Below are 19,645 nucleotides of genomic sequence, written 5' to 3' on the forward strand. Positions count from 1 at the left end.
GATTCTGCATGATGACCTGATGGCTGTGACGCAAGACTTCAGTTATTTTGGGTCTTTTTAGGCACACTTCCAAAAACCTTCAGGGCTTCAGAGGTTAAATGGTGTGCCTTTTTTTTAAGATGCCAATTAGTGTAAGAAAAGTATCAGCTGAACCATTAGGTGGAGTCGAGGCCAGCTGATCCGTGGGGACTGGAGCCCAGTTTGACGTCACTGTCCGAGTTAATGCAACACCTGATTTTTGCACTGTGACAGATTACTGCCGGTTTAACTGTTAAACTCGAGTGTGACAGAAACACAAACGCAGAAACACACACGGCTGAATGTAATGAAATCACTTTTTCAACTCTTTTCTCAGCACAGATCCCACAAAGAACGAACTTATTAAAGACCTCCTGTGTTCTCAGATGTGGTTAACAATACAACAGGGTATCATCTGCAAACAAAGGAACAAAACTAAGTGAGCCAGGCCTGTGCATAGAGAATAAAACTGCATATAATGTATTTGACATTTGTTTCATCTCAGGTGAAACAAGGCAGACGGCCTCGCGGCTCTCAGAAGAGTTTACAATAATCAGAAAACTGGCTTTTCTTTTTTTGCATGTTAGTGTGTAAAATGTAAATTGGATCATCGTGAACACCACGGTGCAGTAACAAACTTAAAAGGTGCTTCAGCACTTGAACCAAACTGCAGCTGAATCGTTACGTGAAATAAATTCGAGCAACATTTTCTTTTCTTAGGCTGAAACAGAGGAGAGCGTGGCACTGAGTCAGTACTGTCTGTGTCAGTACTGTCTGTGTCAGTACTGTCTGAGTCAGTACTGTCTGAGTCAGTACTGTCTGAGTCAGTACTGTCTGAGTCAGTACTGTCTGAGTCAGTACTGCGACAGCAACAGACAGCTTTGCAAAAATAAGACAAGAAAAAAAACAGACAAAAGTAACATTCCTCATAAATACAGAATAAATATAAAAAAAAAAATCACCCCTGCACATTCACTATTGTCTTTCTCCTCACTGCTCACAGGATATGAAGTTCAGTTCAACAAGAGCAAAACGATTCCAGTGCAACTGATCAGCGTCACTCCACAGAAAAATCTCCAGTTTTTACATGAAGGAACCTCAGCTGGAGGAAAAGGAGAGCGTCTGTTTTAACCAGCCGCCCATCGCCCACTGAAGGGTCACCCAAAACGCTCTGTTTGACTTTCTCTGACGGAACTGATTAAACTCGGGGACACCAGCGCCTACATCCATTACTCTGCATCATAGCCATTAAATTAGTTCTGCCACTGAAACTGTGACACACAGCATGCAATGACATTAATGCTCAAAGCTGGCTATGGAGAAGAAATCATGCTGAACAAATCTAGAGTTCGGTTTAGACGGTGACACTTGGAGTGGGTGTAAAGTTGTTATCAGGGCTCAAAATGCTGGAAACAGTCCAAACCTCAGCATGTCTTCATTAAATATACCAAAATTACTGTTCAAAACAAACCAAAATGAGCTGATTGTGATGGATGGGAGGCACTGATTAATTTTTCACTGAACGGCCTCCATCCAGCGTGAATGAGCTAAAACACATGAAAACATCAAAGAGGCAGCGAGACAGCCGGCGCCCTCAGCTCCCTGTAACCAAACGAATCTACTCATTTCCACTCTGTCAGTCAGCGCGAGAACGCAGAGCCTGCAGAGCCAAATCACCACAGGACAAACAGAAGAACTCGTTTCCTGTGCAGAGGCATTTCTGCTGCCCTCCACCAAAGCAAAGACTGCAAAGATGAGCATCAAATATGGCAGCACAGCCTCAGCGGTTTACTGTATGAGACCTCGTGGTTACTGCAGTGCAGGTCTAAATTCGTTAACGCTCAGACGCGGGACACAAGCCTTTTGTCTGAGGTCTCACTCTGTGGGGGGGTTATGATAATTATATACAGTGTAATGGTTCCCTGTGAGTGTTTAAAGCCTTACGTGGATCAGCTCTACAACACGCTGGGGATCATTTACTTGCATATTTGGCCTGCAGGTCACTGAGGTCATGTGACGCTTTTTCCTTTGTAATTTTACAGCTTTAATCTCTAAAACGACGACGTTCCTCCTCTGAATTTTAACCCCCGACAGCCTGTGAATATTTTTTTTTCAGTCGCCCTAAAACATCGCCGTACTCCTAGAGGCTCGCCGTCTCCCTTTACTCGTTATCGTAACAAAGACGGGGGAAGTTTCCTCCTGTTTTACTGCATCTACAACATGAATTAGCACGGAGACCAGAGCTCAGGTGGGATGAGAAACGATCGTGTCGGCACAGCCAAAGTTCAGCTTACAGCGGGAAAAGCTTTTAAAACTGTATCTTGAGGTAAAGTCACCTGTCTTAGAGCTTCCTGTGACACGGAGATCACCTGGTGATTGTACACATGCAGCTTTATGTCCTGTGATCACTGGAATTAAAGTAATGGCTGCAGAGTCGTGAGAGTTCCTGACTAAACCTGTTTTGCTTCAAACACTATGAAGGTTTATGAGCTGAGGGTTATTTCTGTGTGCTGTGGGTTTGATTCTGCACACACGTCACGTCAGCCGTGTGAACATCACAGTAACTCAGACAGTGTTCGGCTTTGGGAAAAGACCCAAAAACCAGCAGCTCGTTCAGAGCTCGGAGAAAAACATTTCAGCAGCTGCGTGCTCCAATGTGCAAAAAAAAGGGCACTCGAAGCATTAATGAGGTAAAACTTTAGTCGTGGAGCTTCAATCTGAGCTTGTGCAGGCCAGAGTTCACACACTGGGGCAGTTACACTTTCTCGTTTTGTTCTTGAGGCTCTGCAAAGACGGCACCTGCAGCCAGGTGAGGGGATCCAAATCTAAATACTGGAATTACAACCCTTTAAGATACAACCCCAAAGTGTGACAGATTCTCCACTGAAGGGCAAAAAAAACAGAGCAGCATGCTGTTGAAAGTGCACACAAACACACACACCTAAAAGATCAGATACACACCATGCACTCAAACACACACACACACACACACACACACACACACACAATTTGGCAAAATACTCCTCGGTAGTTTGAACTCGTCTCTCCTCGATGGCAGGGTTCCCTCTGCATTCCCTCGTCAAAGATTCGATCGGTGCAGAGCAGGAGGGATGCAGAATGGCTGCCACAAAGATGGCAGCCGTGGCATCAAGTGACAGCGAAGGACCGATCTGAGCTTTGTCGTCCTTTTTTCCGCCCTAACTCCTCCTCTGCGGTCCGCTGCTGATGAAAGTAAGGCAGGAAGTATTCAATTACATCAGTATTTTTTTTTCTTCTTCTTCTGGGCTGCTGGTGGACGGCACATACCGCCGTTCCTCTCCTCTGAGCAGACACTAGAGGGCAGCAGAGACAAACACACGGCCAGATGACTCAACGCTACGGCTTGAAATGACACTCGGGTAACACACGGGCGTCTCACAAACACGAACAATAGCCACACTTTTGTTGAACAGGCTCTTCTGTGTCCTTCAGCGCTCACCAGGCCCTCCTCTTCTTCTAACACATCCTTTCAGTCCATCTAATCTCACAGGTTTTAAAGCGCCAGATGCAGGCCAGTAGTAAAAAACAGCAAAACACACGCTCCATCCTCGCTGCCTAGGCCATGTAGATGAAGGTGTTGATGTCCGCCTCGTCCCTCTTTATGTATTTGTGCTCGATGAGCCACTCGATCTGCTCCTTTATCATCTTCTTCTGAGGCAGAAACATGTTCTTCAGGATCTCCACCAGCTCCGTCTGCAGCTGGGCGTTGCTGATCCGCTTCCTCATCTTCATGATTTGGATGATGGCCTCCTGGAAAGGAAAGGAGATGTTAGAGCTTGTAAAGCTCTGTAGGCTGGGGATGGATGACGTTTTCACTGAGCGGGTCGTAAAGTAGACAAAGGTCTGCGTTTCTAGCAGATTCTCATGAATCCTTGTTTAAAAAAAAGCATCACAGGTAATCAGCTGGATGTGTGTGTGCGACTGGGCGTAGACGTTTAAATGTTGCTGCTCTCGTCAGTTAGACCAATTAGTCACACTTCGTTGTTCTCTTAACTCATTTAAGATGTTTAAATGTCACCTGCCACGAGCTGCCCCGAGCTGCCCCGGCAGCGGGAAGGACCCTTTCTAAAGACGTGCCAAATACTGCACTTCCTCTTGTGGCCACTTGAGGCTCCCAACTGTACAAAAGATGGACACAGCCACAGTGACGTCACCCACTTTAGGACTTAATTGATGGGGACTGGCAGATTCCACAGCCGCCTGTGTTACGACATCTGTCAATCAAACCCTGCCTAAATTATCCAGGTGGATGAAATTAAAAAAAAAAAAAAAAACAAAACTCCTCACTCAGAGCTGTTATGAAGGGTGAAACTGTGGGAGTTTATGGGGATGGACTCCCTTTGGGAACCAGCCTCATGTGGCCATTAGGGGAACTGCAGTTTTCCCCCTTAGTCCCCATACACTCCCATGTTAAATGCCCAGCTACACAGCAAAAATAAACACATTTACAGTCTGCTACAATAAATCTATGGACAGTTTCCGCCTTCATAAGAACTCTCAGTGGGGGCCGAGCAAACCTGGCCTCTGGGTGATGTTTTTATTGGAATTATCAGACATGTTGTGGCTTGCTCCACTGTGGGTGGAGCTCACGTCCACATAAGCAGTGGGTGTGGGTGTGGGTGGTGTTTCTGTACCTGAGTTCTGAGTATTCTGAGCTGAACGATCCCTTCATTCTCCTCCTCTCTCATTCGCTCTGTGGTCAGCTGCAGACGACCAATCAGATTGATCTTTCCCCGTTTCTGGACTTTGGAGTTTTTGCTGCAGACACAAAGACACAGATCAGTATCGGTGCTCCAGAGGACGGCTTCCGTTCTTCCACAACAGCTGTTTACAGATACATACAAACTACAGCTCCATGGTCTTCAGTATTATTTATAAACAAAAGGTAATTTCCTAAAAAGTTACATATATCTCAGAGACAGAGGTTATGCATATAAACCTACATGAGTGAGAACTCCTGGTTGACGTAGAAGAGCGTGCCGTCTGTGAAGTCTTTGGGTGAGCTCACCGGGGGGTCATAAGACAACACCTGCCTCTTCAGCTTGGGGAAGGCGACCAGAGACTGCACAGAGGGGCGAGCAGGAGAACTCATCATCATCATCATCATCACTTAACAGATCCTGAAACCGTGTGTGTGTTAAAGCACAGCATGATAACATTTAATCACCACTGATTTTCAATGGGTGCAAATTCTGTTTAATTTTCACTGCATGCTTCTCTACTCTCTGCGACGCTCTCAGTAACAAGTCCATCCTCGGCCTGACAAACCTCAGAAAAGACCTTTTCCTAAAGCTGACCCTGAAAAAAAGCCATTTAAATTTCCAGCTCCTCCTCTCTGGAATTAGCTGTAAATAACTCAAACCACATTAAGGTCGTTGTAACTGACCTGCACAGTTGCTTCCAGCTACCAGGACATTACTGCCCCCTAATGGCCACTGAGACCACTGTGACAACAACCTGTTTTTGTGTTTATCATTTTGCACGTCATTATCGGTCTCACATGCTTATTTTGTTTATTTGCATCATGTATTAATCTGTGTAACCACTGCAGACTGACCTGCTGCCAGGACACAGTTACAAAACATTTTTATTCTTAAGAGTCTGAAAATTACGACGGCGTTTTAAGGCCACACTGAGAAAAAAATTAAATTGTGCATTTTGAGAATAAAGTCGTCATTTCAAGTCAAACTGCCACGGCTGCTGTACCCTCTACAAAATGCCTTGGATAGATGAAACAGCTTGATCAGCTGTCTTATTGTGACCCTACATGTCCCCTCTGTACCGCACAAAGGTGCAACATCGATATCCTTCCATCTGTCCAGTTTGTGTGGTTTTTCCTTCAGATGCAGCTTTCTGCAGCCTCTCTTTAACATCCTCATATTAATCGCTGCATTGTGTTTATGGACTCAAAGATAAATAATTTCCTTGTTACTAAAACCGATTCTGATGTGTAGTTTCATTAACTCATAACACGAGACACTCTGGAGGGTATAGCAGACGTGGTGGGGCAGGTGTTTGACGACTTTAATCCGCACATTTCGACTTTATTCTCAAAATGCACAATTTTAATTTTTTCCTCAATGTGGCCCTAAAGCTCCATAAAGTATAGTGTAGGCGATGGTGCCGATTCTGGGTTCAGACCCGCCTGTCGTCCGAAGCGTTTGCAGACTTTTTGACCGGGTTTTTCTGAGTGTTTAAACATCTGTGCTGGGCGGCTCTGCAGCACAGGCAGTGCTGCCTCAGCCGCAACGTACACAGACCGTATTCAGTAAGAATGCCTCACACTTCCACTCTAACTTGTAGATTTAAATGAAGCACTTAGATTGCGTCCTTGGTCTGACCCAGAGTGTTCGGCGCAGCTCCGCATCGGGCAGCTCTGTGGCCAGCTTGAGGTTCTCGAAGCTGATTCGCTCTCTGGGTCTCTGGTTCCACGCGAACAGCACGGCGAGCTGGAACGTCGTCACCTCCAGGTCGTACTGCCCCACTTCGTTTTTAAAGGTGATCTGAGCAGAAGAAGGGAGAGAAGGCGAGGGTCAGTGCGGTTTGGCAGCCTGATACCTTCTACAAAGAAGCCTCTGAGCTGTAGACGTGAGCAGCAGCAGGCTGGTCATTAAAACTCTCCTCCAGCGGTCCCAGCCTGCACTGACAGAAGATGGTCAAGTTAAACCTCTTTCCCCTCGCTGTTCGGATCTTTACGGCAGCAGGAACTCTGCCGTCCTCCATCTACTCACAATGCCGTTCGACATGAGGTGATGCCAGTGGAGTTTCCGACCGCTGTGGTTCCTCTTGTAGAAGTCCTCCACCTCAGGGATCAGGTCCTCCAGCTCTGTGGGCAGCGAGACGAAAACCTTCTCGCTGCTGCGGGACCAGGCGCCGGCGTTCAGGATCTTAATGTTGACGCTGTCGGCTGCAGGGAGACAGAACAGAACGTTCATCACCAGAAACTCTCCTGCCGAGTTCAGCCTATCAAAGGTGTTTTGGGTTCAGGTGAAGAGAGACGGCTCAAATATCTAATATCAGAAACACGTCCTCATGTCCTCACAGGTCAGCTGCATGAAGAGGCTGACTGACTGATGAAAGGGAAATCCCGCTGCTTCGTTCCAGGCACAGCGACTCTGACAGGTTTCAGAGGGCTGACGTTAACGGGTTAGTGAGGCATGGTGAGCTTAACCCCACTGTCACAAAGGAGGGCCTCCTAACACGGCTTCTGCTGCACCCTAACCCGGCCCAGAGCAGGTTATATTCAGAGGTTTGCTTTAAATTCAGCTCAAAGCGACATTTTATTTGATTTATTTACTTTTTAAAAAGAGATTCTTTGCTGATGGATTGTGTTTCATACAGGTAACCTGCTGAGCTGTAAGTTGGTCGCATCACCACAGGAATCCACACAGTAACACTACAGCAGAGCATCAGTCAGGGGAATTTACTGGGGATGTTCCTGCGAACTCATTTACCTGATGTTTAAAGGAAGAACAAGAAAAATCTGATTCAGTGTGGCTAACGTTAGCAGAGCCAGCAGCTCTCCTGTGATGCAGGTTCATGTCCGCTCATGTCCTACATCAGTGCTGCAGACCAGCATCAGTTCACGCAGCTGTCATCGCTCTGCTTTGGCGAGTAGCAGCGTAACATCTCAGAACCAACAGTCAGCTGCTGATGCACGTTAGAACTGATAGTTCTCGTACCAACAAGTGAGGGCAGCAAAGCCTGAATGTGCTGCAGGCGGATCGTGCACAACAACACAGTCACATGATGGACACACACCATCCTGATGGTGACCACCAGCAGTGAACTCATTCTGAGGTGAAGACATGCTTGTAGCAAGGCAGTTGATGCTAAGATTGAAGAAGTCTACAGATAATGTAACGTTATGGATACACTGCTCTGTGTGTGCGTGTGTGTGTGTGTGTGTGGGGTACCTGGCAGTGCCAGCCTGTTGTGTTTGTGCATCTCCTTGAAGACCTGATTGAGGTCCTCTGAGACCTTGATGTCCTGAAACATCCTGGCCAGCTTGTTCACATAATCAGCAGGCATTCCTACTTCCTACACACACACACACACACACACACACAGATAACTGTTAAACAGTACATGAGTCTGGTCCTCTGAGAGGTGAGCAGTTTTTCTGTCCCAGAATCACTGATGCTACATTAAACTAAAGACTCACATCATCCAAACCAGAACGGAGGCATAAATTCATCCTGAATAGAAAATCTTTTTTTAAATCTCTAAAGGTCAGAGGTCACTTACACTTCCAGGACCCCCAAAAACACTGAAATAAGTTCAGTGAGTGGCGTTAGCCCCAAATACTGCACAGAAGGAAGTTTTAAAGTTAGATCTTATGACCCTGCTACTGTAACTCACTCTCAGCCACTCCACCATGTTCTCCTCAATCTCACTGTCCGCTGAAATGTCCAGGATCAGGCGCCTGGTCAGGTGAGCTTTGTGGTAACGCATGAACACGTCTTTGTTCTGGACGTATTTCAACACCAAGAGCTGCACGGAGGGAAGAGAAAAGACCACCTGAGTGTGAGAACAGGAGAGAAGGAAGCAAACAGCAGCAGACTCACCACTTCTTTGAGCTTCAGCTCGATTTCCTCTGAGGTCAGTTTCTTACTGAGCGGCGTTTTCCTCAGCAGCATGTCGCAGTAGTTCGCCAGCAGCTCCGGACACTTTGACTCCGGCTGCGTCTTCATTCCCACCCTGATCCAACGGGAAAATGCATCCACACATTTACACCCAGTTTCAATCACTGATGATGTAATGTAGTACCCACGGCGACCAAACGTACCCTTTCTGTTTCATGGGCAGCTCCAGCTTGAAGATCGTGGCATCATTGACGACCGCTTTGTACGCCTGCAGGGAAAAATCGTATTTAATAACTGGTTTGTTGTGCTTTGGATTAACGAATTATTCCTTTATTGTGGATAAACAAATAGTTAAACCTTACAGGAGCGATGAAACAGACCTTATCGCGTGCAGTGAGGAAGCGAGGGTCATCCTGGAAAGCCTCCTTTACCAGCTTACTGAAGCGGTTAAACAAAGTCAGCAGCTGCTCCACATACTTTTCAGAGTCCTGGACACACACACGCACACACACACACGCGCACACACACACACACACACACACACCAGCTGTAATCTCGTATCCTTTCCCAAACATGCTAACAGGTCATTCCATGTAAAAACCAGCCAAAGCTTCAAAGGTTTCCCACTTGAATCAGCTGATTTGCTCCCTGTACAACAACGTTAGAATATTTAATGAAGCCGTGCAGATTTTATCTTGAATATAATAATTTCTGAGTTTCAGGTCACTGAAGTACACTGGGTCTGTTGAAGTGTGTGTTTGTGCACGTACAGTAGTGATAGTCTCGGCAGCAGCCACCATGTCTGCTAGTCCAGCATTGATGATGTGCTCCTCCAGGTCCTTCAGCATGGGCTCAATCCCACTGGGAACCTTGTCCATCAGTGAAAACATGAGGTGCAGCTCTGCTCCAGAGAAAATCAGCGTCACACACTGAACAAGAAGCATGCTGGATGAAACTAAAACTTCCTGCACTCATGGAGGGTCCAGATGGCCGAGGACTGTCCAAACCCAGTCTGGGCCTCACGCTGACCGTTTGCCAGCTTATAGAGTAATCAGTATTGGTTCATGAAGTTATAAAACCTTCTACTAGAATATTAGTGCTCTACAGACGTGTGAGGCAAATGCTCATGGACCACGACTGTGGTTGGTGATTGAAGCAGCTCTACTGGCAGGAAACCAGAGCAGAAGCAGCTTCTATGTTTACAACTACCTGCTGATGCAGCAATGAATTTTGAAGCCAGTAATTATGTTGGTCCTGCGATAACGTCATCAGCGACTGTGCAGCGGTACTCACTGACGGTCTCGTTGCGTTTGATCATTCCTGGACATTCGGCGAGGATCGTCTCTTTGAACGAGGTCACCAGAGCGTTCACGCAACACTCCATAAGCTGTGACAGAAAACAGACATATGAACTAACAGGCAGCACACGTCTTTAAAAGGACAGGTCCTATTTCAGAGTTTAAACTGAACCAACACAGGAAATGAGCCTAAAAGGAAGTCTTTATGAAGACATGCACACACAGGAGGGTTCAGAGGCCTGGAGTTCAGTGTTCAGTCAGTTAAAGGAAGCGTATGAAGGCAAAGATGGCGACGGAGGGCTCGACACTGCAAGGCTGCATTTCTGACTAAAAATGGATGCACGCAGGGCTGTAAGCACATTTAAGAGTGTGTGTTTGGGAAAAAGTATTACAAGTTTTCCCTCAACAAGAAGGCCGAGAACACAACAGCAGTTTGGAGGCAACACGGCAACCGAGATGGTGAAAGCAGGAGGAGCGAGTGGAGCTACGCTCTTTATTCCAATCACAACCAAAAGCCAATAATCATCCTTCAAAGCATCAACTCAGCAGCTCAAACATGAAGAAAAGCATGTGCTGCCATCAGCTCCGATTTACACAGTGAAGGCTGATACTGCAGTCATACCTGCAGGGCCGAGTCTAAAGGAGGCCGGCAGAATAAACTCTAATTAGCTATTCAAGTTTATTCATTATGAATCTGTAATTACTAATGATGGTGGCCCAAAGCCAGCTGGGACAGGCTCCTCCCTGAACTGTAAGAGCTGTTAGGAAAATGGGCCGATGGGTGGATGGATACTAACTACTGTGCAGCTTTAGATCATGAATGTAAAAATATAAATCTATTAATAAATGATCGTAGGTCATATAGATCAATCCATCAAATATGTATATAAAGTATGTGTGTGTGTGTTTATGCTCTTTCGTATCATCAGGCTGTATTATAATGTTCTGCAACAACATACCAGGAAGGATGAATGCAGGACACTTACTGCTTGAACTGAGTTACATTCACGACGTGTTTCCAGGTATCTCAGAGCTCTCTTCTCCTCTTCTCTCAGCTTCCCGTCTGCCTGCAGGGAAACACACAAACACTCACAGGAACGCCGACAGCCACAACGTTTAGTAACACACAAACCCAAGGGTACAGCAAATGATTTTAAGCAGGGCTTTCAAATTATGCCGGCGGCAGGCGCATTTTCCACCTACTCCACCGCTCTGCGCCGTCTACTTATTAATTTTCCTAAAAAAAAACTTTTTGTGCCGTTCCGCCGTCTCCATTTCCAGTGCTATGTGGATGCACATGGCAATATTTACATTCTTTCAATCTGAGCCATTTGATTGGTTCACGACTGCCATGTGACTATTCATATCGTCTGCTGCCGTCACGGCTTCGGTCTCGGTCATAAGGTGCCTGCTACTTTGGCGTGCTACTCCAAAACTATTTGAAAGCCCTGTTTAAGGTGGAGCAGGTTCATTAGCAGCGTCCTTTCAGCTCAGTACTGCTGCAGCCTACGTATTTCATGTAGTTCTGGACACCGTTCTGCTGCAGGTAGGACGGCGCCTGCGTCCTGTAGAACCTCTCTGTGGAGTCCAGGTAGGCTTTCTCAAAGTTATCCCTGTAGATCTGCAGCTTGTCCTCCGGGTTAGAGCAAAGGTTCACTGTGGGAACGAAGGACCAAAACACTTTTAATAAACGCTTTTTTTAAATATATCAAACTATGACGACGTATTAGAGCTTCTGAAAAGGAAAAAAAAAAAATCAAGCTGTAAATTTATAAGGAAAAAACTGCAGAACTGCATCCCAGTAAAAATGAGCCTGTTTATTGTCTGCATGAATGATATGACTGGAAAGAGGCGCTGTGGGGTTTCTTATGCTTCTTATTAGTTAATAATCCCAAGAGTTCAAACATGTGAATTTCTTTCCATCTTAACCCTGAAAAGCAAAGTGAAGGCTAAAAATAATCATCTTGTTTTTTCCTCCATGTTTCTCTCTGGCAGGTTTTGTTACTTTAATCTCAAACATAGTGAGTATAAAAAGTAGAAACAAGTAAACATGGTTTTCCTTTATCTTACCATACGACTCTCGTACACCTATCACGAGCTGAGAGTCGAAGGCCTCACCCAGACGCTCGGCGTGCACCAGCTTCATGGCACTCTCCTGCAGGCGGCTCTTAATGTTTGAAAAGATCGACTCGTTCCACGTGTCCAGCATCAGCTGCAAAAAGTAACACGAGAAATAAGAAGCAGCTGGCGTCAGTCCTCTGCAGTCCACAGTGAAGGCAAATTTATGAAGTGCTTCTAATAAAAACTCCGGCTCGCTGAGTCACAGCCGCTCACCCACAGCGTCCCCCTCACAGCGAGCGAGCTAATATCGTACGAGTCATATGTTAAGCTGTTCTCTGATAGGCTAGCTGACCCTTAGCTGCTCTCCATCTACTTACAGTTATAATTCAATGTTTTCCTCCTCTGTCCTTCTGCCGTTTACTAGTCCTCCACTTTCATATCTCCCCTTCAGACTCATTCATTCAGCTTTGTGCAAATACACCTGTTCTCACCTGCCCTCTACCTGCTGCTGTGTTGTCTCTCCCCCTTTTCTTTGTGCTCATTATTACTCAGCTCACCTGTTAACCTCTCACCTTGCGCACAATGCTGTCCTCCATGTTGGTTTTCTTGTTGCTGCCTTGTTTTCCCATCAGCGTGATCTCCAGCTGACAGAAGGGTTTGGGCAGGATGTCGCACTGGGTGAAGAACTTCCTCCACTCCACAATGTAGGCTTTAAGGAGGGCGGTGTCGTCCTGGTGGCTCAGCACTCGCTGTGATGACAGAAGCAATCAACACACACACACACACACACACACACACACACTCTGCACGTCTGTGTGGCACTGAAACGATGCATCTTCTGCTTCTCATGCTTCAGTGTTCAGGAGTTATCTATGCAGCTTGTTAACCAATCACATCACCTCTCTGCTAATTTTGAGGCTTCAAAATATGGAGTCCAGACAGCTGTGACCATCGTTCATATACAGTCTATGTGCTAAATGTGATTGGCTTCAGTTTTATTTACAAAGCACCAAATCTCAGCTGTCACTGCTTCATACAGTAAACACTGGAGAAGCTAAACGTCTGCGCCGTCACCAAACCTGTGAGATGCAGTTAACAGTTAGTGGGTGTATTGAGTCTCCTGAGCTCTCTGCTGAGCCGGTTCCCTCATCTACGCCCATCACAGCATTTCTGGAGGTGAGAAGGTGCCTGAAGCATGTATGCGTCATGTGACAATGACCCGGCCTGAGCCTCCTGATATGATCTGGCCTTTATCTACTTACAGCTTGTGCTTGTTTGATGAAGTCGAGGATGTCGTCTTTGAGGGCTTGGTGGATCTTGGCTGGTCCTTTATCGTCCCATAGACACACAGCGTGAACATCTCTGGAGAAGAAAAGGATCCATAAGGCTAGATATTTATTAAACAAAGTTTAATGCAAATTTAGAGTAAATTAAACCTCTTCATATGGCACCGTTCTAGGCCAGAGGCCACAAACTGCCTGACAGCAAAAAGCATAAAGCAGATACAACATTATTATTATAGAAACATGGAAAACTCTGAATAGAGTCTAAACATGGGCTTTAAAGCTCCGCACATCTTCAGGACAGTGGAAAGCTCCCTTTCTGGGATTCACAGCCTTCAGGTTCTCTCATATCAGCTCCTCGTATGGACGACCCTGCTGCAGCTTTGGCCCCGAAATTACAATTTAATGCCGTCTCTTCCTTCCCAGATTCCCTCCCTGAATGCTGTGACCTGTTTATTCAGTTCAAATCTTCTTTTTTTCCAGTGAAGTCGTAATTAAAGTACAAACACTTGAACTTTTAAAAGCACTTTTTGAATCTACAGTGTATCACAAAAGTGAGTACACCCCTCACATGTCTGCAGATATTTAAGTATATCTTTTGATCGGACAACACTGACAAAATGACACTTTGACCCAATGAACAGTAGTCTGTGAGCAGCTTATATAACAGTCTTCATGCAGAGCAACAATTCGTCTTTAAGGTCCTCACAGAGTTCTTTGCCATGTTGGAACTTTCAGTGACCAGTATGAGAGAGTGTGAGAGCTGTACTACAAAACTGAACACACCTGCTCCCTGTGCACACCTGAGACCTGGTAACACTAACGAGTCACATGACATTTTGGAGGGGAAATGACAAGCAGTGCTCAATTTGGACATTTATGGGTGTAGTCTCTTAGGGGTGTACTCACTTTTGTTGCCGCTGGTTTGGACATTAATGGCTGTATATTGAGTTATTTTGAGGGAAGAATAAATTTACACTGTTATATAAGCTGCACACAGACTACTTTTCATTGTGTCAAAGTGTCATTTTGTCAGTGTTGTCCCATGAAAAGATATACTTAAATATCTGCAGACATGTGAGGGGTGTACTCACTTTTGTGATACACTGTATTTTTGTGCCCAATTGTGTTTCATCTCACGCCACTTTTCCCACTTCCAAAACAGCAGCACCAAATCGGACTCTTCCCAGTATAATCCCCTCCCTTTGTGTCACCGTTACCTCCACCGAGCCGGTGGTGTGATTGTTTCTGTTTGTTGGTCAGCAGGATCTTTAAAACGTTATGAAGGGATTTGCAAGAAAAGTTGGAGCTGATCCTGATCAGGATCCAGGGAGTTTGGGTTTCCGTGCGATAGGCTTAGATAAGCAAAACTGGACATTTGACATCAAATTTAAGTCAGCACAGTTCCTCAACAACTGACCCCACTATCCAGACATCTTTGGAAAAGAAAAGGAGTCACAACTCTGAGTTCCTGTTTTCATCATATTTCTCAATATCAAATGAAGAGTCACCAACTTCCTCTCCGCCGCCTCCTTTACCCTCAAGTCAAGTTTATGCAGTGCAAAAAAGGCTTTTTTAACCTGTGCCTCATATGACCTCCTCTATTCTTCGACATTAAAAGGAAACAGACAAATGAAATTCAACAAAATGCCTTTGGACAGTTTGCAGGTCAGAGAGATACTTTACTGAAGGAAGTTGTTGTAAATGCTGCACTGAATACTGATTCAATCCTCTGTTCACCTCCTGATACCTGAAAAACCACTTCCTGCTTTCATGACTTTGGATTTAACACAAATATTAACATCAAGTATTTAGGTTACACATGAACATCATATCATCCTATCATCTATTATACGATGCGATTATCAGTAAAGTCACGGTGGTTAAATTATGGAAACCAGACAAACCTCAGCCCCAACTTCAGACAAGACGGATTTAAGACTCCTCAACATGTTTCCAATGTTACTGTGACTCAGGTTTGAGACCAGTTTTACCATAACAAACCAGGAGAACAATGACATCATTACTTGATGCTGGCGTCACCGGATGTTTGGTTTTCTCAGCTGTTCGGTGTCTTTGTTTGCATCGACACGCTGCTGTGAGACGGTGTCGGCTCATCAAACCCGCTGACAGAAGCTGATACGCACAGTCTGGTCCCAGTTTCACAGTTCAGCTTTCTTTGCAAAACAGAGGCTTAAGTCTATTTTACCGTCTCCCACTGGAGGCTGGAGCACGCTGTTCTGTTAGCTGTTTAACTCCCAACAGGAAGAGTCTTTATGGTACCTGCTTACCCAGGAGGAACCCGTCCCTCCTTCGGCTAAAACCCTGCCGGACAGTTTACATCATATTCCTGCACTTGGTAAGCTTCATAATGTCATAGCTATATTTGCTCACAGAGCTGATCCGGGAGCTCCAATGATTTCCTTAGTTTAGTGTGCAAATGATGCCCATTACATCATTTCACGAGCCTGTCCACTGCAGCTTTATGACAGGAAGTGTCAGAGTTACCTGTAAGTATACTGAGAATACCAGCTTCTCCTGGTTAGGCTGGAAGCTAGCACAACGGTTTGTATACGAGGTGAGTTAACGTGTCCATGGTGGGTCTTTGTACAGCCCACCAACAGTCAGAAAAGGCTGAATTAAACTTAACTCGCTGTCTTTTTGTTAAGAAAGGAGTTACAGCACTTAACTAAAAAGATAAAGGGAGGGCATTTATACCACGTTCATGTGGACGTCTGATCAGACGTCCACCCACTTTACCTCCTGAGCCACAGCCTCTCAGTAAGACATAAAATATTATCAGTAAAAACGAATCTATCAATTAAGACATTACAGAACGGAGGCTCAGTTTCTGGCAGGGAGATTTTCTCCATCGACTCTTCAGCTACGAGATGAATTGAAAGATTTGATCTGACAAAAATTAAAAGGGGAAAAATTACTTTAAAATGTTAAGGAACTACTCATCCCATAATGCACTGCAAGCTTCCACAGTCTTCCAGCCGTCCTGGACTGAATCGTTGTACAGTGTGTGCAGTAAAATCGACGTGATGTGGAGCGTCGTTCTGACTGCCACTGAGTGACCTGACCTGCACGGGTTCAAACATTTCCGTGGTGAGAAAGACCTCCACCAATCAGTCGCTGCTTTCACCTTAGGATTGTGGGTAAAGTAGTTCTTTTTTCCTGACATCACAAATAAAATGTTTTTGTTAAAAGAAGGTTGATGTCACACAGACCTGTGCTTTCTACAGAGCGCCTACCAGCTCACAGTTTAGTATTATGGCTCATAATAAAGATCCCTATGGAGAATATGAATGGGCTCTCACTGCTGTGCTCCATAAGTCCAGTGAACTGTGAGTTTATGAGAGGGAAACATCGCAGAACGGGCCAACATACATGCTGCGGGGGGGTTTGAATTACATGAATGAATTACAACACCTGTTGGTAAAAACAAACCCAACATGAAAATGATCCAATAAATGCTGCGATTTGTAAGCGGACTGATTCTGTGTTTAAAATAAAGCGGCTGTTTCTGGAAACAGCTGCAGCATAACTAACGGACAGAGCAAAAGAGCATCTCTTACGAGAACAAGTCGAACCACTGTTGCTTGGTGACCGCCTCCTGTCTGAGCAGCTTGAGGACGATGGGCCGCATCAGATCCCACTTGTCCTCAAACTGCAGGGACCCCTTGTTCTGGAGGAGAGACAGGGGATGGGTGGGAGTGGGAGGAAGGAGAAAAACAGCCATGAGAACAGAGGTGTGAAGACAGAATGCAAGACTGTGCAGAAGTACACAGAAGTACACAGATACAGACAAATGAAGGCGGACCAGTGGCTGCAATCAAAGTTTTTAGCATGTTTATAGGAGCGAGACTTTAAAACACTCAGGTAATACTTAAGGGACCATCTGCTGTTCAGCTGCACACATTTCTGATATTTGACCAGTTTGTAAAGTGACTAAAGTGGAAGTCTCACACTGAATGACAGGTTATGAGACGTCTGTGCACATTTAGAGACATTATAAGAAGCACTCTGACATCTAACGGCTTCTTATGAAGAAGAGTGTCAGAATAATACAGACCATTATCCCTCATTTATCCAGGTCAGAGGCTCACTGAGATTCAAAAGCTCTTTTTCACGACTGCCCCGGACAACAGGGCAGCAGGCACAGATACAACTGCCACACAGTATGATCACATCAGTGCAATAGAGCGGTTCAGCTTCAGTGGATGAGAGTGCTCCTTAACTTAAAGCCCGTCACAGAGCTTTCAGCTCTTTCTCTAGATTTTAACAGGACAAGGCTTCCTATGACGGGGGGGGGGGGGGTGGCCCATTACTTTAGATGCAATCACATACAGCAGTAACAGATTGGTTGTTAGACACCATGTAGGAACTACTGATTTAGAGTACTGGAGCACTTCTCATTCTTCATATCTGCCTGTCCAACGCTTCACTTTGCAAAAAGGTTTCTGGAACAATGACTCGGGCTTATTTTAAAGCACTCTGCCATGTTTTTACCAGCTCTCCGTCATGTTTCTGTTCAGTATGCTCACTGTACTTAAATCAGTCTGGGCCCTCTGAGACTAAATGTTGCTCACCTCTGGCTTAAAGTCTAGAAACAGGGAAAAGTTCCCAACCTCATCATTTTTATCTTGGCTTTTTTAAAAACCGCCATACAGTAAAATGAGAGAACTGTGGTCCACACAGAACGCTGGTTATCCGGGTCTGAGTCACAGGAATAACAGTCCCAGTCCTCTCTCCTCCCAGGCACCTCCTCCAGCTCCTCTGGAGGGACACTGAGGCTCAGCTGGCTCATAACCTGATGGAGGAGCTGCTCCTCCACACCGAGGACCCTACTTAGGACACCTCCTGGGTGAGGCGTGTCAGGCATGTCCAGCTAGAAGGAGACGCTGGGACACGCTGCAGAGATCATGTCAGTCATCAGGTCTCCCAGCAGCCAGGGTCAAGGGTCAGATCGGAGGGGGGAGGGTGTCAAGCCTGTCTGGTGATTATAATTAATGGATATTTATCTTCAGGACAGCTTCCCCTCGGCTGCTGCTGCTGGAAGAAATGATGTTTAACGGAGGCTTGTTGTTGATTTAGCGGGTGCGGTTTACCGGCTCATCGATCCCTAATATCAATAAAGAGTAACGGATCAAAGGAAGCGTGTTTACGGTTGAGCTGCGTCGAGGTCTACTTAGCCTCCGAGCCGTGTTTCCCATGCTCTCCGGCCGGTGCTGGTTCTGGTTGTCGGTTCGTCGTCGCCGGGTTGAGGTGTTCGGCTAACGGCTGTGGTTTGGTCCTAGTTAAGAACCACAGGAGGCGGGTTCGGTTCCGCTTCTGCTCTGCTGGAGCCATAAATGACCGGGGCAAACGGACTCCGACATAACACCGGACCGACGACAGCGGTGACAACTGAGACTTCAGGCGCACCTATTCGTGCATTTAATCCGCGTATTTAAATATTAGCGCGCACATATATACATAAAACACAGGGACGGCAGCACGTATCTGCATTAGCAGCGTGAAAATATACGAAGACGAAGGCTCTAAACGAGCGCGCAAACGAGGGAAATGCGATTTATTCAAGAGCTTCTTACCTTTAACAAATTAGACGTCGCCATGTTTCTTCAACTTATCGCCTCGCAGGATCTCGCGAGACTAGCGCTGCAGCCGGCTCAGTATTAGGTAATGTCAGCCTGCTCGAAAGGACTTTTTAATGCCAGGTCTTCAACCTCATTTTACAGACGTGCAGGCGTGACTTGTTCCTTTGAGATCAGATATCACCATTACTGTCAATACTGCAATAATATCACTACATAATAACCTGGATTTATAATCATCATCATCATCATCATATCTAAGAAGTCCTAATAAAGTCCATCTTTAATCTTATTTTGAACTGAATCTGACGTGTAATTAACACAGTGTGTGTGTCAGTGGTAAAATTAAAGTGTGTTCCTCAAACTTGGGCCCTCTGCCAGAGGGTGAGGGATCTGCTTAGCAGTTCCTGGGACTGCACCGGTGTTGTGCCTGGAACAGACCCGTCGCTATGGGCGGGCCCTAGGGGGCCGTGCCCGCCCATTGATACGCTTGGGCCCGCCCTGGCCCGCCCACCCAAGCCATATCACTAATCAAGCTAATAATAGTGGTGCCCCCCCGCTGGATTTCATAAGCCCCCCCTTAAGACTGAGATCTGGCGACAGGACTGGCCTGGAATCTGCTGGAGTCGCTCTTCCACCTTCGGGGTTACAGCTCCTAATGGGACCACTTTGGACTTTACCTTCCACATCTGCCCCAGCTGTTCCTTCAGCTCCTGCTACCTCTCTGTGTTTTCATGCTTCTTCTTCCTGATGTTGCTGTC

At 45.9% G+C, this 19,645-nt stretch overlaps 1 protein-coding gene across 2 annotated transcripts; it reads right to left on the bottom strand.

The window, feature by feature from the left end:
• Positions 1 to 317: 317 nt before the first annotated feature.
• On the bottom strand, positions 318 to 18,939 carry LOC115790048 (cullin-5-like). 2 transcript variants are annotated; one of them, XM_030743704.1, is made up of 19 exons: positions 18,882 to 18,939; positions 16,866 to 16,975; positions 13,264 to 13,363; positions 12,574 to 12,750; positions 12,011 to 12,152; positions 11,451 to 11,596; positions 10,927 to 11,007; positions 9,936 to 10,029; positions 9,413 to 9,543; positions 9,023 to 9,130; positions 8,846 to 8,910; positions 8,625 to 8,757; positions 8,419 to 8,550; positions 7,974 to 8,097; positions 6,789 to 6,964; positions 6,399 to 6,560; positions 5,001 to 5,119; positions 4,692 to 4,815; positions 318 to 3,807 (listed from the first exon to the last, which is right to left on the bottom strand). In XM_030743704.1, exons 1-19 carry the CDS (start codon positions 18,903 to 18,905, stop codon positions 3,613 to 3,615), a joined length of 2,343 nt encoding a protein of 780 aa, XP_030599564.1. In that variant the 5' UTR covers positions 18,906 to 18,939; the 3' UTR covers positions 318 to 3,612. The 2 variants fall into 2 exon arrangements, with proteins under 2 accessions (XP_030599564.1, XP_030599563.1); XM_030743703.1 differs by lacking the exon at positions 18,882 to 18,939 and adding an exon at positions 18,456 to 18,651.
• Between the last annotated feature and the right edge of the window lie 706 nt (positions 18,940 to 19,645).

Source organism: Archocentrus centrarchus, chromosome 13 (assembly GCF_007364275.1).
Source record: "Archocentrus centrarchus isolate MPI-CPG fArcCen1 chromosome 13, fArcCen1, whole genome shotgun sequence".
Classification (NCBI taxonomy): domain Eukaryota; kingdom Metazoa; phylum Chordata; class Actinopteri; order Cichliformes; family Cichlidae; genus Archocentrus; species Archocentrus centrarchus.